This window comes from Astyanax mexicanus, chromosome 16 (assembly GCF_023375975.1).
Source record: "Astyanax mexicanus isolate ESR-SI-001 chromosome 16, AstMex3_surface, whole genome shotgun sequence".
Classification (NCBI taxonomy): Eukaryota; Metazoa; Chordata; class Actinopteri; order Characiformes; family Acestrorhamphidae; genus Astyanax; species Astyanax mexicanus.
Window position 1 is genome coordinate 20,604,377 of NC_064423.1, and position 18,126 is coordinate 20,622,502.

Consider the following 18,126-nt stretch of genomic DNA (forward strand, 5'->3'; position numbering starts at 1 on the left):
TATTTTATCTCGCCGTGACAATTCACATTTAATCAAGTCACTGTGACAGATACATTTTTGATTCTAAAAGAAGAAAGGCATCCGGTAGTATTCTTCCACACACTTTGAAAGATCTATTAATTTAGTCCTCTGCTTCGTTTAGCAATAACAGTGCAGTATATTGTGCAGCCAAAAATAAATAAAAAATAAACTACAGTGCAAAATTAAAGTGCAAGATGTAATCATCACTTGGTATTAGATAAATATATTAGATTACCTGGTGTATGTTTATACAGTAGCCTACATGTACAGAAATATATATGTACATATATGCATGTATACATAACGGAAACAAGCCAAACACAATATGTGATTGTAATTAAATAAGGGCAAAATTACTGTATAGAGGTATTTTAGTATTTTAGCATATTGGCAAATAATAAAGCAAGCAGCAACCACTGTTTTGGAAACAAACATTAGCTATAGCTTTAGCATTAGTTAGTTAGCTAGGTATGCTATATAGCTTGCTAACAAGCATTAATGAAGGTAGATTTTTTTTAAAGGTGTTTCCTGTAGATTTTGCAATGAAAAACTATAAACTGGCCTTAGTGTTTATAGTCTTTTACAACCAGGAGCTAACTTTAATTTTAGAAAGTAGAAATTTTATTTTGCGCTTAGAAATTGAATGAAAGTATTGCAGTATATTAATGTGTTTCTACAGCTAGCATTGAGCAGCAGAATGCTAGCATTGTGCTAGCTAATAAGCTCAGTGGCTGAGTGCAGGACTTTAACACATTTTTTAAAAGTCCCAGTAGGAACAGTAAATTATGAAATTACAAAATATGAGCTGTATATTTGTGTGTATGTTTATTAGTGTGTAAAAGTATATTAGCCCATATTCCAGTACACTGTAAATAAGTTGGTACCCCAAGTGTCTTCTTGCAGGATCAACTTATACTGTTGCTCACAATTTTGTTAATTCAAACAGTCATTTAATCTTTTGTTGAGTTGGTTTTTTTTATACAATGTCTCTTACCTGAAAGACTTTATCAAGTGTCACTTTCCATGCGCGAAATTCCCTTTCTTAAAATAAAAAGCATTACTGTATAAACCAAGCAAACACAGAACTCTGTCATTCCTTTTATATAAAACTGAGTAACAAAAGGTTCACACAATTACACAACACCAACTCCCCATAAACCACGAGGACTGTACTTTCTCCCAGCTGTGCTGTTTTATTGGAATTTGAAATACACTTTAATGGCAGTACAGCTGCACAGAGCAACATGACCACAAGATTTACAGGACACATGTGAAACAGGCAGTGGAGAGAGAACTGACATTGGGTGGCCCCTGAGGTAAAACTGCATGTTTTCTGGACATAAGAGTTGGGGAAATCAGACTGTAGCCTGGATTACACTAGAACTATAAACCAGGCTATCAGCCAGTGATATGTTCTGAAATATATGTTCATGGATCCTCACTTTCTTATTTATTGCACTTTTCGCTTCGAATAATATACAATAGGTTACTTCTGCAACCTTTTTGCAACTGTTTTTAAACGTTTTTATTAGTATTTGGTAACATTACTGCAGTATAAACCTACATGTATGTCATTTTGCAGTCTCTGATACATCTTCTCTTTTCTACATTTTTTTTACTTTTCTGTTTTTAATAAAAGTTTAATAATACATAACTATCATTACAGGTTCACAGCATACAGTTCACTTAATAAGATCTAACACAGGTGAACCCATCAAAATAGACTTACATTAATATTACATTACATTAATATATAGTCTATTTATAATCTTAAATGCACAATCTGGCATGAAGAAATGTTTATAAATGTAAAAATTGATTGTGTGTAACAAGTGTGTTAAAATGTTACAAGTGGTAATTCATGTATAAAAAAAAAGAAACGAAAAAGGTAGAGGAAATAAGTACTATATCAACCACAGCGAACAACCAGTTAATCATAGATCACTTGTTTATAGATCAAACAGTGTTATATTTGTTTTTACACTTAAAGTGTTCGTTTAAACACTAGCAGTGTTGATATAAAACGTGCAAATTTGCTGTGCATATCCAGAATTAAGCTTACAAGAAAACAGGTGATAAACACTGATTAGCTAAGATTGGCTAATCCAAAACATCAGGATGTTCCATTTTCCCTCCAGGATAAATATTATAAAACATATCAAATGAGAATATCTAATGTTCAAACCCACTGAACAGAGCCTCTGTAATTTTAAAGTGAGGCATGAAATATAGTTTCAATTTAAGCAATTTAAACTATTATATTGTTTGTCTTTAATTATTAATAAAGGTGCTATAAAAAGTGATTGATTTAATGCCACAGGAGAACCACTTTTGATTCTAAGAGATGTAAGAGAGTTGTGTAAATGTGACACAACCTTTAAGGTACAGACGCACAATACCATTTTTTTCCTTTCACATTTTCAACTATCTGCTGGTACAGAGGTGAGTACCGAGTACCTAACATGTGCCTATTAGGTTGCATTTTTTATGGATTTTTTTTCGGAAACCGCTGTATTCTCCATCCAAATAAGATATAAAAAGCTTGAAAGAAAAGCATTTACTGTTTGAGGAGCTGCATACTTGAAAATACCTGCAACAAATAAACTGTATTAGATGACCATCATTCAAAGACAGCACGTATTATTTTGTAAAATCTTTTGCCAAAATGGTTTTCCTATGCTCACCCTTTGAAGTGCCTTTCTTTTTAAAAGGTTTGGCCTTTTCGTGCTCAGTGCATCTGGGTGTAACCACACACTTTCTTTCTTTTTATATTTATTTATTTTGTTCATTTTATGCTCAGCAAATGAACCATTAAAGCAGATCATGTTTCCAGTACTTTTATTCAAGCTTTCAGAGCTTCCAGTATCAGATTTCCTTTTGGGTGGTCTGAAATCCTTGGCTGTGGCTTTTTTTTGTTGTTCTTCTTGTTTTTTCTTTTTTTTCTGTTTTTCCATGGTTCCGCTCTTGTGCTCATCTATTGCCCAAAGCAATCAGAAGCAGACCAATTTACCCTCAATTATTCCCTGAATGTGGTCAATTACCCATCTCTCGAGTGCCAGAAATCCTGAGTCCACTTGATTCTAGAAGCACCCGTTCACCTTGAAATCCCAATTTGCATTCAAACCATCAGATGTAGATCAGGCACTCTAAACAAGGCATTTGTCCATGTGTTTCAATGTTTGTACGCTTGTTTCCTGTTTGCAGACGTGGCGTGACAAGCCTGTGGACCACAGCTTTGCAGTACTTGCCCTTCACTCTCTGCGGTTAGGAGTAATCTGTCTGGAATTGCTGTCTTCACCGGAAATGTAAATCATCCTGTTTATGGGGGCGTATGTGATAATCCAACATGCCTCACATGAAGAGTTGCTTAAGGTTGTGTCAAGCGTGGCTGTGAAGGTGCTTCTCAATGACCATATGTACACGGAGTACCAGAAATTTCACAGTGTGCCTGTAGGCCCTAAAGGCATACTTAGAATGAACCTGCCACACTCCCTGTTGTTATAATCACGTGTGCTTCGGCTGCGTCACCACATGTTGCATCATAGCGCTGGTAATGTGTAACGTGCACAGATCATTCCAACAATGAACAAGAAGGAGACTTTCCTGTGGACATTCGTATGTCGACCATGTAAAGAAAAACTGCTTCAATTCCTTTATTTGCTTTTCCTTTGTTCATAGTTACATACACCTGATGAGCACATGCTGTTATGAACTGAAAATCAAAACATTTTTATTACTGTTTTTTTTTAAGCTAATAATCATTGAGTCATGTCAAAACAGGAAGAACCTCTTATAATAACAGGTTTTCTTCATGTGCGTGTGGTTGTGACTACAGTTCAGACACTATTGTCATATATATGGTGAAACCATCAGTCTAGATTCAACTAAATGACTCACTATGGCTGGGACTGAGAAGACCAGTTGAAACGAGCAAAATCAGTTTCATGTGAAAGGGCCTAAGGAAGGACAATGTTGTTTCACCTTTTTCTCCTACAGCAACATACTTGTACAGTTTTTATGTGGGGGTTGCTTGTCTGCCTTGTCTGGCTCATGCTTATCTGATACACTGTGCAGTGTGGGGAGCTGTTTTGTGCTTTTTGAGTTGAATAGTCATGAAGACCAGTTATTTATTTCAGGCTAAATTCAGCTGTTATCTTTTTCAGCTTTTTGCTTACATCGATGTGCTACTGGAGCCTCCACACATTTCTTTGTTTACAGTAGGCCTTCACTAAAGAGGTACTCTAGCAAAATGACCTTACAAAACAGCAAATTATTACTAAAATAAAAATGAGTCAATTCTGGGTTGATGGTATATGGCAAGTATATTATATATACACAGAGTGAGAGTGAGGTCCAGAGTCTGACATCTCATTGAAGAGTTTTTTCTACTATTATTAAGCCTAATCACTGCCATTCTCTGACTAATTTAATACAAAAGTTAATGTCTAGAAGGAAAATTTTCACAAACACAAAGATTTTACAAACGTTGTCAGATGTGTTTTATGTTTTCATTCAAATGATTCATTGAAAAAAGTAAAAAGGTAAAAACAGCTAAAATGTAATTAACAAAATGTAACAAATTCTAAATTATTTACAGTGTATATTTTGGCCATTATTATTGTTTTCTGATTATTTATTATGAAAGTAGGTTATGTTTCCAGCACTTTCAAGCTTATAAAAAAATTCTGTTTCAGATCCTGTTTTGGGTGGTCGGATATCTTTGACTGTTGCTTGCATTACTGTTCTATATATGTATTTATTATTTTAAAAGTGTAGAAATTATGAGATAATGCACATTGTCAATTGTAGAATTTTTGTTTTTCTTTTTTTTTTAAAGGATAGTTTCAGAATTAAATAAATAAAGCAATATACTAGATTAAAGCCAGCATAAATATTCTTTGGTAAATACAAAAATCCAAGCAAATGTGTGTTTTCACCAAATGTGTCTTTATACAAAAAGGTCAACTGACATTCAGGTTAAATTTGAAATATTTCAGATATTTGTACTTTGGTATCATGCTGATGTAAGTTGTAAAGTATCATGCATTTCTGTTAACTTGCAGATGCAGGACAATTAATAAAATCCAGATATTTAGTGCAGTTAATATCAGTCAAACCAAAGCATCTGCCCAATGATAATAACATTTTAAAGCAGTTGTTTGCCCATACAGATATATATTTACATCATGCATCCTTAAAAAATATGTCTAAAAAAAAACACATGATTATAAAGTCCTACGGTACAGGGCTTTTCTGCATTTCATTTGCATAGCAATATACAGCATACATACAGTGCTAGACTTATCATGGCAAAATACAAGATAATACACATCAGACTACATCAGCTTCCCAGACTCAGATTAACCAATGGTGAAACTAAATAGAATTTACAATGGCTGTTTCATACGTTATAAACTTAGTCTGGTACCAAAGATGAGAACAAGATCTGTATAATTCAGTCATTAAAATGTAAGCAGTCATTCAGAGTGGCTGTGATGTGAAATGATCTGTTCTAGAAATACATACTGAGACAGAATTGTTCACAAAAGAGGTGAAAGAAACCAGACGTCTCAGTCAGAAAACGTGTGTAGGTTCATTTGTTATTTTAGGTAGTAAACAAAATGGCTATGTGTGTATCGTAAACTTCATGATTTAGGGTTTCTGTCACCAGCACTGTAAATAAAATAAGGATTCACATTCAGTCTTTACAATTCACTGCTTTAAACCAAACATCTTTAAAAGACTGTTTACATCTCAATCTCTGAATTAAAGAGAATCTGGATAATACTCTTTTAATCCTTGTCTAGGGAATGCTTACTGATCTAAAGCACCTTGCTGATTAAAATAATACAGAAATTAAGTTCAAGCTTGGAAAGTATAAAAACTAAGCTCTATACACAAAAATGCAATATGGAAATGTACACCATTTTTAATAAACACACTCTGAAATCTGTGAAGCACTATATATCTGCTTTGAGATAATGCAGACAAAAATGCATAGATCTCTACTTTGGAGTAAATTTCACTGGATGCAGTGATTTATTAAGTCCATGCTAATATGAAATATCAGTTTGAAGATTCATTTGAACTTCTGAACTGCACTGATTTCACTACTATATTATGTTTAGTGAAATTGTAAAAATTAGTCATGCCTTTTTATGCAACTGCACCATCTCTATCAAGTCAAAGTCTTTATGCCTTCACAATGTCCTGAGACGGTGTCTTTTTCTCCTCAGAGAGTCGCAGGCTGTTATTCGTTTCTTGGCTGGAGTTGGTGGAGCGGGTGTTGGCCCTGGACGACCTCTGACGGCGGGTGCCGTTGCAGACGCAACGCATTAGGTTCTTGAAGGTGGTCCACATCTCTTCGTCCTTGTAGGAGTAGATAATGGGGTTCATGACCGAGTTGAGGACAGCCAGTAGAAGAAACCAGCGCTTGACCTTCAGCACGTTGCATTTCTCACATTTTAATCCATCCAGTAGCAGCACCACCAGACCAGGAGTCCAACAGATCACAAAAGCTCCTGCAAGGAACATAAACACAACATTTCAGAGCTGTTTACTTATTCTTTTAGTTTTATATCAAACAGTCCTACATTCAACATCCAAAACTTTGACTGCTAGACAGAGACATAAATTGTAAGACGTTATAAACCACTAAGATTCTTCATATTTAGCATATTATAGAGATTTCTGGATGTTCAGCCAAAATGAAAAATGCAGAATTTTAGCACTGTATAAATATATACAAATTTCCACATTTGTTATAGTTGTAAGATAAATAAATGTTTTTGGACGAGGCCAAATTCTTAGGAGGCATCTGAAGTATTCAAAACGTCCTCTAGCATCTGAAATATTTGGAATGTTGCTGCAAAATAGGACTGTTCACTTTTTAATATGGCTTCCTAAACTGAAACAAAAGAAGCTTATGGTGTCTTGGATCATAGGTTTGCCAAATGTTAAGCAGGAGTTTCAATGGAACTTGTGCATACGAAGAATTTCAATTTCAAGAAATCCAATTTATTTAGAGCCCATTTTCATTTACGGAAATGAATATATATGTACATTCTGGATTTCTATGTTGTTTAACTGATTTTTTAACAGTTGTTTTAGCTTGTCTACCTAGCATTTAGATTGATTACTCAAGTATATTTGCATTTACAAGGTTAAGAATGATGACCATCCAAGTCTGGAGTTTAGTCTAGTGTTTCCTGGAGTAAACTAAAGTATCACACATTTGGCTGCATCTTGGGTTATGTTTTTAGATTTTTCAGTGAATTAATTATTTTAACATAATAACTAGACTTTACTTTAAGCGAATGTAATTGTGTAAACTTAAGTGTAGGAAAACTCTCTAAAAGTTCTTGAATTTTTCCTATGTTTATGAATATACACCTAGTCGTACTATTTTTTTTAGTTATCCATGTCAACTCAATTCTCAGGAACTGTCTAAAAGACACTGCATTTCTGAAGAAACAGGTAGTCGACCCCCCTGAAGGCCAACCGACTTGATTAGGAAGTTCCTCAAAAGATCAAATATGCTTTGAACAAAACTTGACCTAAACTGTTCAGGCATTAATCGATTTAAAGACTGCCTAGACTATGTGCAGATTAGTTTACAATCTAAATCTAATAGTGAAGCCACTGACCTGTAACTCACTTTTAGCTATCTGTTGTGGGCCTACACCAGAGAGGTGGGTCATGTTACTGAATTATTTTCCAAGGAATGCCATCATATCTGCTCCTACATGTTCAGTGAGCCTTCGTTTGTTCTGAAAGGTGCGGGTAGAGGGAACAAATAGCGGTGCAGAGCTCGCTTCCCTTGAATAAGAGCAGTCTGCAGTCAGCCACTGAGCAAGCTGAGACAAACAGAAGGAGAATAAGGCAGATGGCATGTACGGGCTTGTCACTTAAAGCAGCTCTTGATTGCACTGTTGCATTACACAGCAGAACAATGGAGATTCTGTTTTCAGCAGCTAACACAGAGCAGAAAAACTGCAGCTAAAAAAGCTAAATAAGTGCCTACTCAGCTATACAGTCATTCACTGAGCAGCCAGAAAGATTTTTACTACAAAACCTCATCAAATGGGGATTCCTCTGTGGTAGGCGTGATCCCATATAAAATGTGCAGCTATTCCCTCTAATCAAAGTAGTCCAAACATCTGGAGGAAAAGGCAGGGCCTGTTTGTTGCACATGGCCTTTCAGTGTACAGGCCTCTTTGCATATCTGTTCCATTTCACCAAACGTTTTCTGTGGTAACACACAGGCTTAAACTGACCACAACTATTTCAAATATTATCACAGACATCATGAGATTGTCAACAGGTTGAAAGATAAATGCCAGACAGATTTATGAATTTGAATGAAAATACTTTCAAAACCTTCAGAACATAGGGAACATTAAAAAAAGGCGTTCTTTACTGAAGCCTGCAGGATAGTTTACATAATTCAGTAACTAATGCCTCCATTTATTATTATTTACAACATTCTAAAGCATTGCCTGTCTACTAACTATTAACTATTAATGTGTTAATAATGACTTAACTTGTGTCAATGAATAATGTACTTGATATACTTAATGATTATTTCTGTTATAAGTACTGATATTTGTGACCCTTATTGTAAAGTGTTACATACAATTCTAGCTTAAAAGCAGGAGATGCTTTCTTGAAAGACAATACATTGAGAAATGCATATTTTGATTAATTATAATGTAAATTATAATTATATTTTGCCATATTGCCCTCCTCAATTTGAAATTTTACTTTGAATCACTAATATGTCGCCTCACCGTGTTCCAATAGTTGCTTACTTATCCCTGAATATAAATTGCTCTGCTCAAATAGTTACATGGGTATAACGCTGTTTCCCATTAATAACCAGATTTCATATTCTGATTCATAGAACTATAATAAGCACTTATTGAACCAAACGAATGCTCTGAATGCAAAATAATGATCCCATTAATTGAACCATTGAATTAAAATCAGAGATGTACGACATCCAAATGACACAAGCTAAGAATTCATTCTCAGTCTAAACTTAAATGTTAAATCTTCAAATGTAAGGGAATATAAAAATAATTTACATTGGTGGGAGTGTAGAGTGGAGTGTTAAACAATACTGTCAGAAAATGTTGGTATGCAGTTGGTATGCAGCTCTTTTAAGCAACTTGCTTCTTGATGCTAGGACTAGGAACTTGGTTTGGTAATTGTATGCACATAAACATAGTTCATAAGCAAAGAAAGGCATTTGGGTAAAGCCTGTCAAAGTAAACCAGGAAAGGGGCGGGGCTTATGCTATGTACATACCAGTCCCAAATGACTGGGCAGTGGTGGCTCAGTGGTAAGAGTGCTGGGTTACTGATCACATGGTTGTGTGTTTGATACCCAGCACTGCTAAATTGCAATGTGGGGATCTTGAGAAAGACTCTCTCCCTCTCTGCTCTGATCAGTTCCTGGTTTATTTGAGATATGTAAAGAGAAAAATGTTTTGTATGTATGTGTATAGGACAACAAAAGTAAATTATTAAAAATGACTGTCATTTATGTGTTGGTATAAGGCAACATTGTAAATTGTGGTGGTATTTTTCTAGAGTAATTATTTCCTACAAAAATCAAATTGGAGCATTTTTTAATCGCATTAATATGTGAACACTGGGAATATACTCAGACACTACTTGTTTTTGATAAATTGAAAAATGTGATATACTAAGAGACTAATATGTCTGCATCATTATATTTCTACCTTGTGGGTAACAATGGTGCAAGAAAAGACACATGGTTTGCTTCTTTTGTGAAAGATATAACTAAGGAATAAGAAGGCCTTTCAAATAACTTTCAACAGTTATCAGAAAGAGAGCCTTCCAAGCCCTTGTTTTATCAGTTCCCATAAACCTTTATCATTTGGGCATTTCAGGCATGTTCATGAGGCACAGAAAGTAGCAAAAGAGTTTCTTTCCAGCGGTTTCTTGCTACTGGCATTTGGTGGCAGATTAATCTAGCCTTTGTCTCCTTGGGTGTCACAAGAAAACATAGCAGGAATGTAGTACGGTGCTCATAATCAGGCATCTTCTATCTGCAGTTGACGCACATCACATAACTCAGGATCTTCTTGCTGTAAAATTTGGTGTGGCTTCACCACATAACAATGTATCATCATCATGCAGTGTTTTACTGGAACAGTAACACTGAAAAAATAGACCTTTTGCATGTGCGAGAAATCATTCCAAAGGAAGACGCTGCCTCAAAGCACATTAAATAGGAGGTTCTGTTAAAGGTCCTTTCTGTTAAAACCACAAGTCATTCAGTCTGGCGGTTCCGCTTAGGTGCCAGTAATAATGCGAGATAATTACACTGCCTTGGAAAACGTGGATAGGATGACTCCCCTGTTACACCAGTTTTTGTTTGACAACTCAAACGTAGTGCAGACACTTGCCCTGACCTGAAACTCTTGATTTGAAGATCTCATCTATATATCAAAGCAAAACCTTTTTCCAACACACTGATAAGCCACTCCTGATAAGCCACTACAATTAAGCCACTGACAGATGAAGTGAATAACACTGATTTGTTTTGTTCCAATGGCACCTGTCAAGCAATTGGATATAATGTATTAGTCAAGCGGTCAGGCCATGTGATGACTAGATGAATGGGTCAGAGCCTGTATCTAGCAAAAGTGGTCCAAATAATGCCAACCAGTTAACAAACAACAGGCTTGAGATGCCCAAAGTTCAGTAACAAAATCCATGGAGGCCCCATGGAGGTATTGTGAAGTTCATTCCTTGGTAGCACAAGGGGGATATAAACATCACTAGGTAGTAGGGGGTTTTAATGTTATGGCTGATCTTTGTTTGCTCAGCCTAAAAAGCCTGGCAACTGGATGCCGAGACAAATCGGGTTCAGCCCAAAGAAAGACAAAGCCAAACAAAAGAGACCAGAAATTCAACCTTAAACTTCTGCTGATAAGAATCAAGAGGCAAAAAAGGAGGGCTGAGCCCCAGTGAATTTGACTCTACACAACAGCTCAGGGCAAATATCCTGTTGAACACAAGTTGCTTGTCTTGTCTGGTAGGTCAAGCATGAGGAAGTCCCTTCCTAATTAATATGATTCACGCCATGTGCAGATGTGCCTATCATTGCATTAATTCATCCTGTAAACCACAATACAGGGAAATTACTGTTGTGAAACATCTGAGCCTTCCCATTGCTACACTTTCCGTCAAGACAAGAGACTGATCAAAATGAAAAAGAAACACTAATGAAATACTACTTTTTAATAGGGCTGGGGCGACGCGTCGACATAATCGACGTCATCGATTACAAAAATACATCGATTTGCATAACGTGCGTCGGCGCGTCGTAAACATGGCGGCGCCTGTGGAGAGCATTAGAGGTTAGATCGGGCCCAAAAATTCCAACTGGCTGTTTTCGGGCTGTTTTAATGAGCGAAATATGATCAGAATTATGTTAATTAACACGGTAACATAGAAGCATAGAACTATTATTTAATTAAAATGATTTTTAAGAACAGCTAAACACAGTTCTGCAAGTCAAACGCGGAGGAGTTCACGTGCGAGAGACACAGAGAGAGACAGAGAGAGAGAGAGAGAGAGAGAGAGAGAGAGAGAGAGATTTGCTTTTTCTGGTGAGAGCTCCATTCATAATTCTGCAGCTCCCTCAGTGTTTTCTGCCGTATTTTGCGGCTAGCGCGAGCGCTTACAACTGACACCGCGGACCGCGGGGTGCCGCCGCGTTTGTGCCGAATCCGACTCTCTGCTGAATCTGACTCCCGCTTCGCGGACAGAATCGGCACAACACCCCCGCTGTAGAACTGCGGTAGTGAAAACAGCGCTTATAAATAAATTAGTTTAGTTTCACTTTCAGTTTTCGTTATTTTTTTTTTTTTAATAAAAATATAATTAAAAAACAGACGCCTACATCTCGGACTATTTTCTGGAGCCAGGTGTCCTGAAAATCCATGCTACCCATCGAAACGTCCTACCAAGGGCTATTGCGCATGCGCAACATCAGTTTTCTGGTATTCAGAGCCACGCCCATAATTTCGTGCTGCTGGCAGATGGTGCTCTCGGATTCACGGTTAGTAACTCGTATTTAGCGCATTTTATCGTGTTTTGAGGTAGAAATGTTTCATAATTAAACCTTTTATCGTGTTTTTGGGGCAGAAATATTCCGTTATTAAGCCTTTGTTCACATACGCTTTATTACATTCAGTTGATTAACACTACACGTGTAACTTATCTAACACGTGTAGGGTCAAAATGGTGGAAATATTTAGTTATTGAGCCTTTTAACGTGTTTTGAGGCAGAAATATTTCATTATTAAGCCTTTTATCGTGTTTTGGGGCAGAAATATTTCATTATTAAGCCTTTGTTCACATATGCTTTATTAAATTCACTTGATTATTACTACACGTGTAAGTTAGGGTCAAAATGTCTGAAATATTTCATTATTAAGCCTAGGTAATTTAGTCTATAAATCTATCCTACCTACAGTGTAAATGCTGGTAGCGCATTCTGATAAGGTAATTTAGTCTATAAATCTATCCTACCTGCAGTACTGATACTGGTAGCACATTCTGATAAGGTAATTTAGTCTATAAATCTATCCTACCTACAGTGTAAATGCTGGAAGCACATTCTGATAAGGTAATTTAGTCTATAAATCTATCCTACCTACAGTGTAAATGCTGGTAGCGCATTCTGATAAGGTAATTTAGTCTATAAATCTATCCTACCTACAGTGTAAATGCTGGTAGCACATTCTGATAAGGTAATTTAGTCTATAAATCTATCCTACCTGCAGTACTGATACTGGTAGCACATTCTGATAAGGTAATTTAGTCTATAAATCTATCCTACCTACAGTGTAAATGCTGGAAGCACATTCTGATAAGGTAATTTAGTCTATAAATCTATCCTACCTACAGTGTAAATGCTGGTAGCGCATTCTGATAAGGTAATTTAGTCTATAAATCTATCCTACCTACAGTGTAAATGCTGGTAGCGCATTCTGATAAGGTAATTTAGTCTATAAATCTATCCTACCTACAGTGTAAATGCTGGTAGCGCATTCTGATAAGGTAATTTAATCTATAAATCTATCCTACCTACAGTGTAAATGCTGGTAGCGCATTCTGATAAGGTAATTTAGTCTATAAATCTGTCCTACCTACAGTACTGATACTAGTAACGCATTCTGATAAGGTAATTTCGTCACTGGAGTAAGCAGAAAGGGTAAAAAACACGTGCTTTATTACTTTATAGGCGAGTTACTGCCCCTTTAAGAAATGCGCTGTGCGGTAGGACATTTCGACGCGGTAGCACAATCCGACAGCTATGTCTATAAAAATGCGCTACGGTAGCACAATCTGATAAGGTAGCACAGATTTTCAGAACACCGGGTCGGATTTACGGGCGGGCCTCGGGTCATGTCGGGTTCGGGCAGAGAATCTAAGCTCTAGAGAGCTTGGACTCCGGAGAGCAATCTCCAGCTACAAAAAAACGCCAGCGGGCATCTAAAGTTTGGGAGCATTTCACGCAAAAGGGCAACAATGTGGTCCTCTGCCATACGTGCAAAAGGAGCACTTGAAGCGCAAACATCTAGGAGCACTATGTCAACAGGGTCACACAGTAAGTTACCGTTTACATCAGGGTCTCCGCGGGTGTCCTTAAAAAGACTTAAGGCTGTCTACCAAAGGTTTTAAACCTGCCACAGGCAGAAATTATACAGTTTTGGTTTATATTTGTGCATGGCATTTCGCAGTTTCCAGAAACAGTAGCATTATTCATAAGTTCAGGTGTTTAGCTAAGCTAGCTGCCTTAAGTTATTTTAGCTAGCGCCGTCGGCGCTGCGGGGTTACACCGTTTTCTGTCACCGTCGGAATTTTGTGACCAGTGCTCACGGTTATGAGCGTTCATTGGCAAAACGGAAGCTTTCTATACCTACACCTTACCCTCAGCCCTAAACTGAACCGTTTTGGCCAGTCGGGGTAAACATTAGAAACGACCACGTTTCGAATCGGCCAGTACACCGGTCTGCTGAGAACTACTTGCCAGTGGTCACAAAATCTAGCGGTCACAGAAAACAGTGCAACACACGGTTGTGGTGTATGGGAGCTTATCCATTTTTAGCGTTATAGATCTAAACAACGTGCTGTACATGTAAGTGATTATAAGTGTGGGGTTTGGTTTAGTAGGCTTGTGTTGTTGTTGTTGTTGTTATTATATATAAATATAGTAATTTATCGTTTGCTTTAAAACGTAAAATAATTATTTAAATATGTTTCTCAATGAATAGATTAGTCGACTAATCGAAAAAAATAATCGTTAGAATAATCGTTTAAAAAATAATCGTTAGGGACAGCCCTACTTTTTAATATTAAATAACTAACAAAAAAGTCATTTTCATCAGTTTGATGTGTTCATTTTAGAATTATTCACATTGGTGGTGATACACATCAGATGTTTGGTGTTTAATGCTTTTAAAAGCTTCTTCACAGAAAGCCTCATTACAATAGGTTTTTTGAAGGCATTCACTATTGGCCCAGTAATTGTTTGATGACAGATTTGCAATAAAACTTCAGCCCAATTATAGTATAATTAACTTAAAAGTACATGTATGATATTCATGTACATGTATAAGATGGTAAATCAAAAAAGAGTCCCAAGAAAAGTGTTTTTCTCACTTGAATGTTTACAGTTTGATGACTGAATTTTGTATATATGGTGGACATTTCCAGTAACAACTGTTACTGATAAGAATATATTAATGAAGGACTTTGCACGTCAATCTATCCAGCACTCTTGGGTCTGGGTTGTATCCAATTAACTAGAACACATGATTAGCTTATATAATAAAAACAAAAGATTAAAATGCTGAGCTCAGGATACACAAACCTTGAGACTTGCTGATAAGTTTTTAACATATGATCTTGAAGTAGGTCGACAAGTAGAGATGTTGGTCTTATTCAGGCCTGTCATGATAATTATATTATTGACCTATCGTTTTTCAGCACTTTTTTTTTTTTACATACAAAGGAGCTTCACCAATATTTTAACTAGTCACGCAATGACCAATGCATTGATAATGACACCACAAACACTATACTACCGTAGGTAAACAAAATAAAGTGTATATTTCCGAAACTTTTAATCAAATGTTCATTGTCTTTAAAAGGGGGAAACTGCAGTAGCACACTATTATATTGCCATTATATTGCTGTCATTAATCCGACTTTAACTGGCAAAAAATACAGTTTTTGTGAAAGGTCTACTCTCATATGGCTGAAATGGACTACATCCTATAGAAATAGATATTAGGTAATATAAGTTGGGCTACAAATATTCCTAAAAAAGAAAAGAAGCAAAAACAGAAACCTACAAGAAGTTTCTTTCACTTGGCTTATACAACATATTGATAGTAATATGGTAGTATTGTACATGTACACCTTATAGATACTTAGATTAGATAATCTCTAAACAGTTTCAGAGGTATCCTTTCAAATAATGAAGCAAATATAATGTGTTCTTTATACAATGCCACAGAAAAAAAGTGGATAGATCCTTAGAATAAAAAATATATATGAATGTGAAGAATCTATATAACAATTCAAGAAACCTCCACATACTGTAAAGATTCTAAAAAGAACCCTTTAATTGGTAGAGCCTCTATAATAATGTAATATTTATTTATTTAATTTGAGTCTGAAGAACCTATGGACATTGTAAAGGCTCTATATTAAAGAAGGTTTACATTGTGCAGAGGTTCTTTACACTCACAAGTCTTAATTAACCAAACATGGTTCTTCTGAATGATTGAGTGTAGGTCAACCAAAAGTCAAAAAGATAACAAGGACCTACCCAGCACAGTCATCACAGTTTTAATGAGCTTGATTGGAGTCCTCTTCCGATTTAAAGATCCACTCGTATGGGCTTTTAAGACCAATGTTTTCCTCCTCACATAGATATATATCCTCAGGTATATGGACACCATTATTAGGAAGATAACCAGGTTGGACACAGACCAGAAGATTAGGTAGCTCCTGCTGAAAATTGGTGCCAGAGTGGAGCAGAGCTCCAGACTACAAATGCAGTTCCAGCCCAAGCTAGGAACAGTGGCCATAAATATGGAGACGGCCCAAACCAGCACTATCAGCAGGGTTACCCGCCGCTTAGTGAGGTTACTGTGGACTTTCCATTTCATAACTGAGATGTAGCGCTCTAGGGCTATCACCAGGAGATTTGTCAGGGAAGCGGAGAGGCTTGTGTCCAGTATGCCCTGGCGAACAAAGTACTGTTGCACAGTCAACACCCGTGACACTTCGCCCGTGTTGAACATGAGATACACATACGCGATCCCAGCAAGAAAGTCTGAGGCAGCCAAGTTGGCGAGAAGGTAATAAAAGGGGTAGTGAAACCTCTTGTTTGTGATGACGGCTGCAATCACCATGCCATTAGACACCAAGATGAAAAAGCAGAAGATGGAACCAACACACTGAACTGGGATGAGTTGCGAGGAATGCCAGCCATCATTAGTTTGGTTGCTGTTGTTGTAGAAGAATCCCATGGTCATGCCATGGTAGCAATGAGTCTGATTGGCCATCTTGCACTGATCACACTGCTGAAAAAGAAAAAATGGCAATTAATGAAATTATTATGAGAACGGTTATTTAACAATAAAACAACACTGCACATTTGGCAGCTTTAAATCAACACTATTGCAACATATTTAATTAACACTTAATATTAACACTTCCATGTGTTGATTTAAGGATAGAATTCCTTCTTAAAACAATGGTGAAGTCCTTCAAAGTGATTGAATTGAAGGTAGCAGTACTATTATTCATACTTATCTGCTAATTACTTGTTTACCAAGGATCACCCACCCACTAGTCAAGAGAAAAATGTATGAAATTATGCTTATTAAGACTGCTGAAAAACATGATTTCAGAAATGAATGAAGACTGCTGTGCTATTAAACTAATTAGTGTCAAATATGGAAACCCCAAATTATCAACAGATTATGCTGACATCTTGTATTGTAAGTAGAATATTAAGTACAATTATACTTAATAATTGTAAATCACTGAACATTACAAAAAAGGTTATTTGACATAGATAATGGAACAATTTGGTATTTGCCTGGTTAAATTGGTCCATATACAACAAAATGAATCTGATGTATATACTTAAAGAATATTTTATGTAATATTTATATCACATATTTATATCAAATAAAAAAGGGTTCCACCATAATAAAATGCTTAAAAAATGAGAACCTTTAAAACTCCTAAAAACATTTTTCAAAGACGTATTCTACTCTTGGAAAATAGATTCTTTGACTCCCAACAACAGTGGTATTTTATGTGGTATTTAATAGCATTTTAAACGGTTCCTTGAATAACCACATAAAAGAAGAATTCCACCACAGTGAAGAGTCGTAAACCAACAATGCAAAACCATTAATGTATTCAAAAGGTTCTTTGAGTGGTCATAACCATTGATTTTATTAAAGAACCTTTAAAGGACCCTTTTAATAGCCCATGCTGCTCTCAAATCCTCCAAAAACAACTTTTCCCTGAGTTTTGACAAAAGCGTAAATAGTACCAGCGGAACCTTATAGGAGACTCCTGAGACAAACTCAGGCAAAGTACAACAAATATAACATGAATAGTAGAATAGGAACAGTGTTTACTTACCAAGAGGTCACAAACACCCAGGTAAATTTAAGTGAGCTGCTGCATTTGTTCAAACACTTCGAAACAGAGCTCCCCACTCAGCTCCCATCTCCTCCCAGTCTTCACCGGCTCCCCTCAGTTCAGTGAGCAGCACGCAGACTCGATCCTGGAGCTCCGGGCAGGGCTGAGGTAGTGCGGGGGAGGAGGAGCTGGAGGAGGAGGTGAAGGTGGGGCCTGGGCGGTTTGAGGCGGTCGGATGAGTCCGTGTGGTGAGCGGGTCCTGGGTGTGTACTGTCTTAGGGCCTTTAACACATTGTACTCTGTACTGTCTCTAAGCTCAAGCACGGCACTGAAACAAAATTACACACCAGATAGACTGATAGTTTGTGTGCTTTAAAAAAAAAAAAAA

At 36.6% G+C, this 18,126-nt stretch overlaps 1 protein-coding gene across 2 annotated transcripts; it reads right to left on the reverse strand.

Annotated features, from left to right (window-relative positions):
* Positions 1–4,947: 4,947 nt before the first annotated feature.
* On the reverse strand, positions 4,948–18,028 carry lpar3 (lysophosphatidic acid receptor 3). 2 transcript variants are annotated; one of them, XM_007233202.4, is made up of 3 exons: positions 17,739–18,028; positions 15,901–16,657; positions 4,948–6,542 (listed from the first exon to the last, which is right to left on the reverse strand). In XM_007233202.4, the coding sequence occupies exons 2-3, from the start codon at positions 16,640–16,642 to the stop codon at positions 6,214–6,216; spliced, it is 1,071 nt and encodes a 356-aa protein (XP_007233264.3). In that variant the 5' UTR covers positions 16,643–16,657; positions 17,739–18,028; the 3' UTR covers positions 4,948–6,213. The 2 variants fall into 2 exon arrangements, with proteins under 2 accessions (XP_007233264.3, XP_007233263.3); XM_007233201.4 differs by having other exon boundaries at positions 15,901–16,660; positions 17,739–18,025.
* Between the last annotated feature and the right edge of the window lie 98 nt (positions 18,029–18,126).